This window comes from Centropristis striata, chromosome 10, assembly GCF_030273125.1.
Source record: "Centropristis striata isolate RG_2023a ecotype Rhode Island chromosome 10, C.striata_1.0, whole genome shotgun sequence".
In the NCBI taxonomy this organism is placed as follows: domain Eukaryota; kingdom Metazoa; phylum Chordata; class Actinopteri; order Perciformes; family Serranidae; genus Centropristis; species Centropristis striata.
In genome coordinates this window covers 12,028,041-12,042,011 of record NC_081526.1, presented here as the reverse complement: position 1 = coordinate 12,042,011, position 13,971 = coordinate 12,028,041, and the positions used below count along the sequence as shown (strand labels likewise).

The window sequence follows — 13,971 nt, the reverse complement described above, 5'->3', positions numbered from 1 at the left end:
AACAACACCTCCATCTATTATAGATTACACAGAAGACAGAGAGTGACGAAGGGTGCTGAGAGGGGAGCTCTTTGAGCCTTTTGTCTCCTCCCTGAAGTAGCAGAAACTCATCTGGCAAACCTGCTTTACATCTGAGCTTCTTCTCTCCTTCTCATCCACCCAGCACTATCTGGGGCACCATCAAGTTGTATTGGTCCAGAGCGGATCTGATGCTTAATGGGGAAAGGCAAAACGATTCCACTTTGAAGTGATTTACTGGCATGAGACACTCGCCACTGCGTGCTGCCTTGGTAATTGAGCTAATGTCAAAGCGGTTTATCACCCATCTCCGTGGCCCTTTCTTGGAAGCATACAAAGAGACGCTTTATGTACGCGGAATACAGAGCAGCCGGTATGAAGAGTTCAAGTCGGGTGGGAGGTTATGAGTACATGTGAAGAGTCGTAAAGCCGTCTTTGTTTCAGGTCGATCAAGTCTTGGGGATGACAGATCGTTAGATCATTATCATGTGAGGCCTACTCCTCAATCATCCACCCCACAACAAACTCTTTCTGTCTCGCATGTATCGTGTAGCCCTTGTTTCTTACTCAACCCCCCCCTTCCCCTTCCTCTGTCCCATTCCTCCCTGAGATGATAATTCCCTTCCTCCCCTCCATTAGACAATCCCCTCCTTCAGAGTTGGCAACCACGCTAAACCAGCACGGTTTCTCCCACTAATGCACTCGAGCACAAACAATGGTGTAATTGTTGGCGACGAGTAATTGAAAAAAACATTCATGGCTTCTGATTTCTAGGCCACTCGTTGCCTTGGAAATTGTATATGAGGAAGTCATAGGTCTCCCCCTGTCTAACACCCACGCTGTTTGGGGCTGGTTAAATTATTCTCGGATGTGCTTGTAATGTTGCCCATCAAACAGACACAAATACAAAAGTGGGGAGTCTGTGGAGGTTTAGTTAAGCCCATTTTAGTGAGCTAATGAGCTTAGCGTGAGATACTGATCAGCAATCAGAGGAAGCCGGCCCACATGCGTGCGTGTGCGTCTGTCAAAAGGACAGGGGGGACCTAAGAGCAGAGCAGCATCTTTACCCTCTCTCCCCCTCCCGTTTAACAGAATCTCTTCCCGTTACTCACCAGTGGGCTGAATGCGCAGCTGAGTCTTGTCGCTCTGTTTGCGGGTCATGGCGAACCAGCTGCCGTCTGTGTCCTGAATCCACTCAGCAGCCTGGCAGTAGAGCAGGCCCTGGTCCACGGGCTGCAGCTTGTGAATGGTCAGCCTGTAGGCCGTAGCGCTGGTTTTATCCAGCCTGAGGTCCCCTGCGGCCATCCTCTGCCGGTACGGTCCCCCGGAGCGCAGAACAAAGTCCCTTGACAGGGTGACCAGCTCCTGGGGGGCAGCGGTTGCATCCTCTGGGGAACGCAGGTACCAACCCACCGATAAGTGAGTGTGCTGCAGTGTGGTCCGGGACACCTCGCAGGTCAGCTGTAGTGTGTCACCTTCCACCTTGGATAGAGTCTGGGCTGGAGCTGTTACCGTCAACGAGTCAGCGATGACTGAGAAGAGAAAGAAAAGAAGAGGGAAAATAAGCACTCAGAGTCAAGACACGGTGGGGAGGCTATTTGAGGTGGCATTGCAGGTAAAATTACTCATTCCATAAAAGTGTTATTTGGTCCCTTAAAAGTATAGTTCTGCTTTTTTGAAGTGGACCGGTATGAGGTACTTATCCATAATGAGTGTATTATCTACATGAGATGGTAGTTGGCACGGCCCCATTTTAGTGAAGCAATCACAGAAGTTGAGCAATGTACCTTTGGGGACAGAGGCAGCAGCATATTTAAACAACCTACGAAAAGGCCCACCTAAATAAAAATCAATATAAGTTTGAGTGTATGCTATTTTTAGATTATTTTCACTTTAACTTTCCATCAGACAGCCTTTTCTGACAGGGACCTGAAGCCATTATTGATGCTCTCTTTAAAGCCATTACACTCCTTTGATAAAAGCAGTACATTTTCGCTGCCTCGATCAGTTAGTTCGTGTAATTATGGGCCCCACAATAACACAATCTAAGTAACTAATCAAGGCAATGGAACCCCAACAATTGTCTTGTATTGTGAGGTAAATTTACTGTTTTTGCAAAGGAGGCTGGTGTTGATTTTGGCTTCTGTTTCCCCTGCATGATCTTCAACAGAGCTGCCTGATTTCAAGGTAAAGTGGTGGAAATATTCTAAATATATTGTAAACTTAAACTGATTCTGACTTTTTTAGATGGCTACAATACATTACTTAGCTTTTGTATCCACACTCCACCCTGTTTCTCCAAACTGGAGGCGTGTCAGCTGTCATCTCCTGTAGGTGATACACTGAGTATGGATAAGTCCCTCATACAACCCCAAACTATCCTTTTAAAACAGCATAATGAACCCTGCACCTGTCTATAAAAGGAATCTCAAACACCATGTAATGTTGTGGGTGTACTGGCCATAACAAAGCAGACTATTTTTGATGACGCCTACTATTATGGAAGTGCAAATAAACAGGCATTCTGCTGTAAGTGGTTCAAAATCAGATATGCTCCCCGGTGTGAGGAAAAGGTGTTAATGCAGGCAAGTCTTTGTTTTGAGGTGACTGCCCTCTATTTCCTCGTCCATACATGACTTTCACATGTCATCACGCGCTGATGACATTTTCTCTATCTCACACAGCCAGACGCCTCCAGAGACCGCCCTGGCACTTCTTTCATACTGATTATATCCCATTTGGTTTTTGCTATAGCAAACATAACAGCTCCACACTGCCATCTTAACAGCCACACTACTTTATTTAACTTTTTCCCCCCAGCGCTTATTTTGATCACACATACTAAATATACAAGCAGCAAGTTAAAATTGCTGTAATGAATTCATCCCGGCCCTTCTATCTACAATACAAGTGAGAACAGAGGACGTACTTCAAGCCGAATGGTTGAGAACAGTGGAGATGAGAGAGGGGGACAGTCAAGAGCAGGGAAGAAACTGAGACATCAAGATGTGATCATTTCAGAAAGCAGTCTGGAAAAACTCCACACATGGACGGAAATAAACACGTATAGCTTTTAAAAGAAGCTAAGGGAGTATTTTTGGATATACAAGGGCGCCGCTGTGTACGAGTGTGTGCAGAAAAGAAAGATACTGATAAATAGCACTGGACCCAAGATTTCAAAATGTCAGGCATTAATGAAAACCAAAAAGAGAAGGTCATAGGTGATGATTTAAAAAGTTCCAGTATGTTAGTCAGTTAGCTCCCTCAGCTGTCTGCCTCCCTATTACTGATGCAATGCATGAGCTCTCTGGTTGAGACTGCATTGCTTACTTATGGATGCTGCAACCACACACACAAACACATGTATAGGCGCACATATATACAATATCTCAGAAACAGGGAATATACAATGCGTGAGCGTTCACAATGGACAGCAGTCAACCATTCAAGCGAGGCTGGGATAAAATGAATTGAGCAAATAATGCAGAGAGAGGCTTTCTTGCTTTGCCATGTGGTGACTGTGAGCCCTTCTTAGAAACCAGAAAATTGAAGTGCTTTGTATGGGTTTATGCTAGTGGAGTGCTTTGTCAAGATGTTTGGCTATTCAGGCTCTTAAGGGATTGTCATTGTGAAGACTACAATTCAGCATGTTTGAGGTCTGTGCTTCTCCTCAAGTCACCTGCTATGACTAATCATTGATGCAGAAAAAAAGCCCTTTTTCCTGCAATCATTTTAAGTAGAGTGCCAGAAATGTACCCTCTGAAATTACCTGCATTTATGCACAAAGTCAAAGTCACTTTATTAGACGAACACACTCTATCTAAACTAAAAACATTCCCTGCACAAATGACCTCGAGTCAGGATTCCTCATAAGTGAGTTTAAACCGTAGTTAGTTCTTAGTTGTACTTTGTTCTGTACGAAACAAAAAAAAAAGCTGATTGGATCCATCCCTCATTCACATCTGCTTTTGTACTTCAGATGTAGAAACTGAAAGAGATTTAAAAACATGTAAGAGAACCCTTAAAGGGTTACAGATGTAATTATGTTTCTGCAATAAGAGTAATATGGGGCAACAATGGTGTTAATGTAAAGGCAAGTTGGCGGAAAGCACAGTTCTCCTTTAAGCAAAAACTGATGACATTGTACAATGCAAATTACAACCCGAGTTTTCTATTATGTTACTGGGACAATGTTCTGTTAACATTTGAGACAAAAGGCTATATTTTATTACAAAAACACTCACACTTTGTTTGGGTAATAAAGCAAAACAATAGCCTTACATAACATCATCCTTAAAGTGAAGCATGGAGTAGTGATCACCGCGGTCTGGAGTCGTTTTGCTGCCTCTGGGCCTGAGCCACCATTACTCATTGAAAAAACAATACACTCAAAAATAATGTTCACAAGTTTCGGGGTAGCTGCCACTCCTTGGATCCTAAAAGGGGACAAATTATACTAATATTCAGGTTGTATTTTTGTTTTTTACTAGCTTTGATGTTAAGGCATACATCTTTTTTTTTTTATTCTGTCTGTCTGAATATACTGGTCCTAGTGCCTGTCTCTTTAGGTCCTATTCCAGAAAAAGGCCAGTCTTCTGTAATTTGCTTTCAAAGGTAGATGGAGATACTCGGATGGTGGTGGTTATATTCTAATGACCCTGTATGTGACATAGAAAGGGGAAGCTCCATCTGATGGCTTGTTGAATCCCATGTTTTCTTAACTACTGACTGTCGTTTTTTTCACAGCTAATGGGTCGTTGGGGCTTCTAGATACCCAAATTTATGTGCACAAGTTTGCAAAGGGGTTGAAAATTTCTGGTAAATTTCTGGAAATATCCAGAAACTTCCCATGAGAAGTTAAGCTGGGGATTTTTTTTGCCCAGACAGTTAATTCCCATGTTAAGTTTCCAACTTTGAAAATTCCTGGAATTTTGCAAACCTACACCTGCACAAGTACTTAAAAAGTGAGCGTTTCATAAAAGTTAGGAGATGTTACACCAAAATGCACCACAACACAGTGAAATGAATAAAAGTAAGAAATGGCTTTGGAACATAGTTTTAGAATGATTAAGGTCAATTTGGGCCTCAAATCAAATGACATTCTGTGACATGGACTGAAGAGATCCGTACGTCAACAAGATATTCCTGAAATATCAATAAAATGAAATGGTTTTGTACAGGGAAATGCTCCAAAATTCCTCCTGGTCGATGTGGAAATGTACACAACACATCAACAAATGCAGGAAACATTTGGTTAAGTTGCTGTAAAGTAAACACCCACTAAAAACATGTTTTTTTTTATGTTACTATGTCAGGCAAATGACGCTTGTCCATGTTTGAAACCAATCATTTCTCAGACCAAATTCTCTGATTAGCTTATGCATTAATGCAGGAAAAAATCCAAGGGACTGACTTTACTTTTAATTGGCACTTTATGCAAGTACATACATGCATCTCGGTGTATGTGCTTATGTGTCTGTGTGTGAGAGCATAAGTAAAATTGAGAGATGGGGATTGCGAGAACAGAGAAAACAGACACCACTAATGAAACAAACGGGGGGGAACAAAGGCAGAGAGATCAGAGAAAAAAGATAGGAGGAGGCGGAGAGAGGAGGCTTGACATCTGGTTATTGGAGTTTAACAAGACACTCAAAGCAAGAAACAACTATAAAACAGAAGTGGCAGGAAAAGAAAGTGGGTAATCAGGTGGGTCAGACACGGTGGCACTCTAATGAGACGCTGCATTGTGGAGGTGCATACAGTACGTCCAGACAGAAATAAACAAACAGTCTCCTGCAATAGTTTGAAGCATCTTAAAAATACTGACAAGGTCTAACTGAATATGTCCTCTAATACACTTCTCCATTACCTTGAGTGCTTGATAAACAGTCTAGCAGCAAGGGAGGCAGATGGTAGTCAGGAGCAACAATAAATCTATTCTGTTGTTTTTGGTTTGTTTGTTTGTCTGTGGTATGATAAAACGACTAACATGGGAGTCTTTGTGGGCTTGTATTAGTGTTTGTATACCGAGGCTTCATTTATTACAGGTTTAGGCTGCGCAATCAAACCCTGCTAATAGTTGCAACTGCTGGGTAATCATTACTCAATATTACCATTCACTAACTTTCAGTGGAATCATAATCTCAGGTTATTGTTCAACAAATCTCCCTGAGTAATTAAAAATAAACAAGACCGGTAAGTGAAGTTTTACAGATATGAAGAGTTTGATCGTGCATCGTGATGTCCATCTGTCAAACTGCCGGACTCGTTAGGATAATATTTTGTTGTGCACATTTATGACTTTATACTCAAAGACCTCTCGTGGTTGCGGTGATTCACAATTTTTTTTTATCTCTCATTGACATTTTATACCATCATTAACTGCTGCTGAGTCATAATCAAACAATCATTTGCATAAACTCACGTAGCAAAAAGGCATTTCCAGCTATAGGCTAAAAACAGATCTGAGGCAGTCTGTTGCAGGCCAGTTTTGGCTCTGCTGTGGCCCAAAAACTGTCATTCAAAGAAAGGTTTAGTCTCATTTTGAACCGAAGCATCTGCAGATTAATTCCATTCCTGTGAGGTTATGATAGGAGATGAATAAATATCTGTTTTGGTTATCTTGTGGAGGAGTGGGGAGGGACACTTCAACTCCCCTTTCTTTAGGATGGAACCTGGTGGAGATCTGCACTATACTGAGCTAACTTTTCTCATTTTATGATGTAAAAAAAATTACAGATAAAACTGATTGAACTGTTGCACTACAAGTGTATAAACTAGAGCTCAACTGATTGATTTTGGAGACTGATGTCGATACTGATTTTAGATGAAAATTCATCCATAACCGATATGGTGATACAGTAATTTTTTGAGCTGGAATTAAAAAATAGATCTTTTTTACGTGGCTTGTGCACTTTTTCACCACTCTGCAAATGTACCCAGAGAGCTACTTTCTCAAACAAATTTTACAAACAATGTATTACATTGTCAGCCAATTCTATAAAAGATAACTGATGAAATAAAAATAAATTCAATTAAAAGCCAAGCAAACATCATTACTGTTCCGTTTCAGTTAATTTCCTGACAATAAAAAAAAATAAAAAGGGAACACTTTTTCTAAATAATGCCGAGCAACATTTTCTGCATTAATCATTGTGTAAAAAAGTTTTCATAACGGCACATATCTGACAGCATATACACTGTTATTCTTTGATAGGCCAATATCAGCTGATACTATCTGTCAACTGATAACTGATAATATCTGTCGAACCCATATCAGAAAATATCCCTACTAATTATTGTGATCAGGATTTTAACCACATCACCAATCAATCTGTTTAGTGGCCAGTATCTCTGGGATACTAATGGGTTTTCTGTCTAAAAAAGACAAGATGAAATAATAAATGAGTCACATCCCACCCTTTAAGGACATGGTGTCGCCAAGTCTTCTTCCTCCGACTCTCTGATCAGCACTGAATGAACGGCTGCCTCGTGCAGACATACTGTTACCACAACAACACACCTACGCTACAACCTGCCATTGCCATAGCAACCCTCCCACATGATGCTGGGGGCCTCTGAGAACAGCCGGGAGTTACTATAACAACCGTACCCCCCGCCCCACACACACACACTCACACACCAGCCCCTCTGTGGGCCGACCTGGGGAACAGTGCGAAAAACAGCAAGCCGATTCTTCACGTCGCTCAGCCCGCTCTCTTATAGAGATGTTTAACACTTGGACTTCATCTCGAGTCCTCTGGGCCAATCAGATCCCTACACAGACATGTCTGGGTGACAGAACCAATGAGATAGCACCAGCCAATCTCAACATTTCCAAGGGTCACACTGAGGTTGTAAACACACTGAGATCCTCCAATAGCCCCACTGACCTCAATCTGGGAAGGATTAAGAACAGGATGAGATGGCATTCTCTGGCACACACACAAACACACACATTCACTCATCACTTGTGAGGACATTGTATAGCCTTTAAGAGACAAATGTGGGAATATTGTATATTTCTTGTAGGAACTAATCCCACTATGAATTGCAGCCAAGAGCTCAAATGTTGTCCAAAATATATTGCAGCACTTCAATGAACCAACTCCACTGGGTAAAATGGTTCTTCATTACAGTGAACAGGGGCACTCTACTTTATTTTAAAACGGACATCCACCATGCTGCTGCAGTAAACGCTCACTATCACAACAAATGTGCATCAGTCCGTGCTGAAAATAATCTAAACGAAAGCTCCACTTACTCCTCTTTGAGTAAAGGGCCATTCACACCAAGAACAACAGGCAGGCAGGGGCGCTACGTACCATGTGTTGGAGTTTTGGCTGTACCTGGTTGACCTCAACACCTTCGCCAGCAACAGCATTGACAACTGAACGTTCATCGTGCTGCAAATGCTTAATAAACCATGTAGATACCCGAACACATACATGTGCAGAATTAACAGAACTAGTTACGAGAGTAAAAGAGTTTATAAACATCTAATCACGTATCTTGTGTTTTACGTAGACAGTAGGTCATTTGACCGATGGCGGTTTATGTTTTGAGTTTCTGTAAACTGGAAAATGTTATCTTTTAAGAACAACCAATAAGAAGAAAAGAATACACACAAAGAAGACTCTTTTCAGGTTTTGTTTTGGTTCCTTTTAGGGTTTTACTTTGCTTTACCAATTTAGCTTACAGTCATTTAAATTTGGCTTAGAATATATACCAACATTTGCAAATAGGAAAGTATATATTTTGGGATTTTTAATACAATATGTATATAGAAGTTGCTGTGAGGGTCGGAAACTTGTGAAAGACCAACAAAACCACTGTTTTGGTCTTGAGGCCTGATCCTGCACCTTATCCTAACCTAAACCAAAAACAACTGTTTAACTGAAATAAATGACTAAAACATTGATGAGACTAGCCTTTTGTGCCTACCTGCACACGGTCAGTCACCAGAATGTTAAGACTTTTTTTTCCTTTACAATGGGATTAATACAAACACACAATTAACTTGGGTTCATTCTTTGTCAAAACAAAATGCAGCCAAAAGCTGTGTGGCTGCACCATCTTCCTAGCTCCCATCCTTATCAGAGTGTTACACCTGGGTAACTTGAGTAACTAAGACATGAAAATGAATTTTTGAGAGCCAGATAAAAATTAATATTTTTGGACATTTTAATAAAAGTATTTTATTTCCCTAACCCACCCTGGCTAAACTACCAGAGAAAGGCTATTACAGGTGATGGGAATGCCTCCTCATGCATTTTTTAACCCTCTAAACCACAAACAGTTTCTGTAGTTTTTTGCTCCTGTCAGGATGTATTTTCAGTAGCCTTGTATTTCACTGCAATATATAAAGCCCTGCACCTCAGTTGAAACAGAAAGATCATGTCTAGAAGTAGGATGAACTCAAAAATGCCCTTTGTAGGGTAGAACACAGTTGTAATGTAGTTGTCATAAATTATTAAAAAGCAAGTTGGATTTCTTTGATAATTCATGTTACAAGAAATAGAATAAAATGGAATCTGGAAATACAACATTTTCTATGGGCTCAAAAGTGTATCTTATATTGGAAAACAATGGGGGCTCCACATGTTATACACATGTAACTGTTAGAGTTTGACTCTACTTAAAACATCTCTTGTCCTCTCCTCTTGGCTCTGTGTAAACAGCCAACTTAAGTCAAAGTTTCAAAGACTTTTTACCATGTGATTCGTAGCTTCCCAGGTTTGCTTTTAAAAATCTGGTTAGTACAAACTGCAAACAGATAATTTATGGCAAAATGTTTAATTAGACTTATATAATGAAGTGTTTTTGTTGAAATAACATTATTTTTAGGCTTATTTTTCATGACGGCAGCAACATGATTTGTTCAAGGGCTGTTGGACATTTGAAATGCAGACACCAATTTCAGTTTTTACAGTTTTGGCTGTGGTTAAAAGTATATTTTTTTAGTAAAACCTGCCTTTCAAGACTGCCACCACCGGGTTATGTGGTTCAGAGGGTTTTAAATATTAAAAAAACATTCACTCTCACCACTCATTTTCACCACTGCAAAAATCTATGCATGTGTTCAATACAACCCAATGGGCCCGTTTTTAATACTAGAAAATGAATAAATGCATTTGATTTAAGGACTTGAGGAATTTAAAGTAATTTTCCTCACTTGTATCACATTCGTAGAGACTGGGATCTCTGAAGTACTAGCCATTAAAACATTTCTCACTGATGAATCAGGTAATCTTTCGCATTTTGAAATCAAGATTCTCGTGTGTGGATGTGAAGAAAAATATATCTGTGTTGTTCGGCTTTTTCTGACTGACACAGAAGCTGTCAATCCTTTATAAATCTTTAAAACTACTCTCTTCCTGCTCTACCTCATCTGCAATTTTTGCTTTCATCTCGCTCCATTCCCGATCTTTCCCTACTCTCTCAGCCCTCTGAAGCGAGCGACGGTTGTCATCCCTCAAGCTGGCCTTTTAAGTCCAGTCACACAGGGATAGAAGTGTGGGGGACACGAGGACACAAAAACGGAGGAAAAGAGATTTCGCAAACAAGCATGAGGAGAAAAAGATAATTTATGAAGCCTGATCTGTACATTTCTGCATGCACCCACTCCTTGAACATCTCTCTGAGGTTTGTGCTGTGCCTACTGAAGTTGCAGAAGCAGAAGAAAAAAACAATGGGAAATAAAACGGATGTGTTTGTTTGTTCATACACTGTTTTTACATGTAAGTGTTTGTGGTTACACGTCTTTTAAAGACGGAACAAAAAGCAGCGGCGAGTGAAGATCCAAACGCTTTTTTTGCTCTCTGTTGTGGTCTCATCATGGGAGAAGATGATGATAGGAGGAACCGGAGAGATTCACACTGCCCTCTGGATGTTATCACTGCTGCGATTGTTCTGGCTCAAATAAGCACACACTCTCCTTTCAACCACACAAACAGCACATGTATGCACCCACACAGAAGATATTTCATTGTGTTTGTGCATGTTCGTGTTTATGCGGCTATTTAAAAAGGCCTAAGCGTTAAATGTGAGCGTTAGTGCAGCAAGTTTCTGTGTTTATTTCTCTGAGAGTCTGGTGGTAGCTTCTCCTCAGTTGGAAATGTCAAACTTTTTCCACTGGCTGCTGGCCAATCAGAATGAGGGAGTCGTTATCAAAGGTGTGTAACAATCGCAAAATACATGATGGAGCTTTTCTGACAGATTTGAATTTGTTTCTGCCCACTGGCATATACTGCAACAAACTCTATGATAAGGCAGTAAACAGGAACTCCTTTGAGAGGTGTTTGGCTGACCCTACTAGCTATAAAACATGGTCAAAAGTATGCGGCCTTCCATTCTGTATCTGATAGTTATAGATGTTACCCCACAGGCATTAATGTGCTGCCATAACATTCCCTTCTCTGCAAGGAAGGAGTGCCGCAAGAATTTTGGCTGAAGGGATTTGCTCCAATTCAGCCACAAAAGCATTAGCGAGGTTGGGAACCAGTGTTGGGAGGATAAGGCCTGGCTTACAGTTGGTGTTACATCCCAGAAATCTTTCTTTCATGGGGTGGAGGTCAGGGCTCCATGCAGGCCAGTCAAGCTCTTCCATACCAAATCTGGGAACTCTTGGGCTCAAATCTGTCTGAACGCAGCCCAAGTAACTCCAGCTGCACTACTGGAGCGGATGCATACTGGGGTAAATGGGTGCCAGCTTATCTCTGGCAAAAAATGCAGGGTCATCCAGTAAAAAAGGTTGAACTAGAGTCGACTTCTGCAGCCACATCATTCAGCAAGGAGGCCACTCAAGATACCTAACCGCTTTTACACATGGGGCTAAGTATTGGTAGCTTTAAGATATAGACTGATACCTGCCTTTAATACTTTTTGTATGATTTTTCTAATAGCAATTGGGTGATTGTGGCATTTTAAACAACTGAATGCTTCCTTTCACATGATGGGTACTGAATAAGTAAGAAAAAAACCTCTATTAGTATCAGTGTAACTTTTAAAAAGGTACTGTTATTTCTAAAAGACACCCAGCTGTAGTAACACGAATGGCTTATTTCTACTGTTTACTTCACTATGAAATAGTTGCTGTTGTGACAACTTTCCAGAGTCGTAAAATAATGTCTGTAAGTATTAAAGACCCTTGTGCAGTGTTTTGGAGTCGGATAAACCTTTAAACACAATCTGGATTTCCTGGAGCATATTTTTTACTTTCTCAGTGGTAACTTGAACAACACGCCGCCACCAATGCAGCCCACTCTGTAGTTTTAACACAGGGCAGCTTTCTGTACATCTCGCGGTTTACTTTAGGGCCTCGCCTTCAACATGAGGGCATTGTGGTGTTCAACTTAGAACTGTTTTCAAAACTTGGAAGCGCATTATGCTATAAAATATCACTGTAGATTTGATACTAAGGAACAAAACAAGAAAACGTCCGAATCCAAATCCACACAACTGACCCCATACTTTTGGCCATACAGACGCTGACATTCAAATTGCGACTGACTCTCACTGCAGATGTGAAGCCACAGCTGACATGGTTACCGGTTTCAGTGTGTAATGACCATAAGTGTTTCTGTTTGTGTGTTTGTGTGTGTGTGTGTGTGTGTGTGGCTGCAAAGCAAATGGCCATTTGGCACAGCCAGTAGGGTAATTATTGTTAATTACTCTGTGAAACTGAGAGTACTGCTGAGAGGAAAAACAGAGCGTGTGGGCGATCTTCAGCTCCACTTCATGTGAGTCCAACCTCATCGCTAAGCAGACGTCACTTGCTGACCCAGGATGCCTGGAACACATGCAGGCGTACTGGGTCAGGAAGTAATAGAAAGAGAGATAAATACAGAAACTGTGCCTACACCTGTCTTTTCCATACTTATTATCCATTATCCTGCCCATTCACATCCTCCAATCCTTTGTTCTTCTCTGTGAGAGCTGCTGATGAGTCAGAATGAGGGATGAAGTGGTTCAACTGGGAAATTGGAAGAGCGAAGGGTAAAGTAGGAGGTAGAAGAACAAGGTGAGGATGGAGACAAAGAGGAAAGGTAAGAAAAGAACAAAGATGAAAAGACGGTGCTCTTTCGCTTGATGTATCACGCAGTGCATCATACACACGAATACTTCCTGTGCAGGAAGTGCAAAAACTACTTCAGATTGATGAGTATTATTCTGTTCTAGCCTATATAGAGATAATGTACTTGTCACTACTTCGATATCCTAAATTCATGGGCACACATACACAAAAAACAAATCTGCCGAACAGCACTGAGCGAGCACTTTCTCAGGGGACAGGAAAATCAAGCCGGTCTTCAAACAAAACACCACGAGCAACCAGTAAAGCAAACTCTGATGAACTGAGGTCTACAAACCATCCCCAAGAGCCATAACTGATAATAAGGATAGGATACGGGGTAAAACTATAAAAAAAGAAAAGGGCAGAGTGCGGATCACACCCTGGAGCCAGAAAGGAGACATGTGGGAGCCCTCTTTAACAGAGAAGAAAGGGGTGAGTGGAAAAAGAGAGGAAGACTGGAGTTGAAGTTTGCGGTGTGGGATCTAGGTCCACAGCAGGGGGTACATCCATAATAGAACACACACACATGATCAGATGAGTCTGGGACCTTATTGACTCTCAGATAGAAGATTCCTTTCATCTGTCTCCTTCTGTGTTTTTGCATATTTGTGAGTTATGTAATACAGACGGAAAGGGTGTTGTGTGTTGTATTGATGGAGGGAAACAATTATGTCTTTATTACATTCTGATGTCATAATGTGTTTGTTAATAAGATGTTCTCTTGTGGATTTGGTACAGCGTCGTTAGTGGTTAGACGTTAGTTAGTTCATTAGTCGTTGTTGCTAGTAGGATCTGTTGTGTTTGTTACCGCCGCCAAGGAGGTCATGTTTTTGGCTCAGTTTCTTTGTCTTTCCGTCTGTTTGTCTGCAGAATTACAG

At 41.2% G+C, this 13,971-nt stretch overlaps 1 protein-coding gene across 1 annotated transcript in view; it reads right to left on the bottom strand.

Annotated features, from left to right (window-relative positions):
* The window catches only part of igsf3 (immunoglobulin superfamily, member 3), an 86,537-nt gene that overhangs the window by 33,701 nt on the left and 38,865 nt on the right, over positions 1-13,971 (bottom strand). Inside the window, exon 3 of the mRNA XM_059342559.1 lies at positions 1,131-1,550. Coding sequence (XP_059198542.1) covers positions 1,131-1,550 — 420 coding nt within the window. The remainder of the gene's footprint in view (positions 1-1,130; positions 1,551-13,971) is intronic.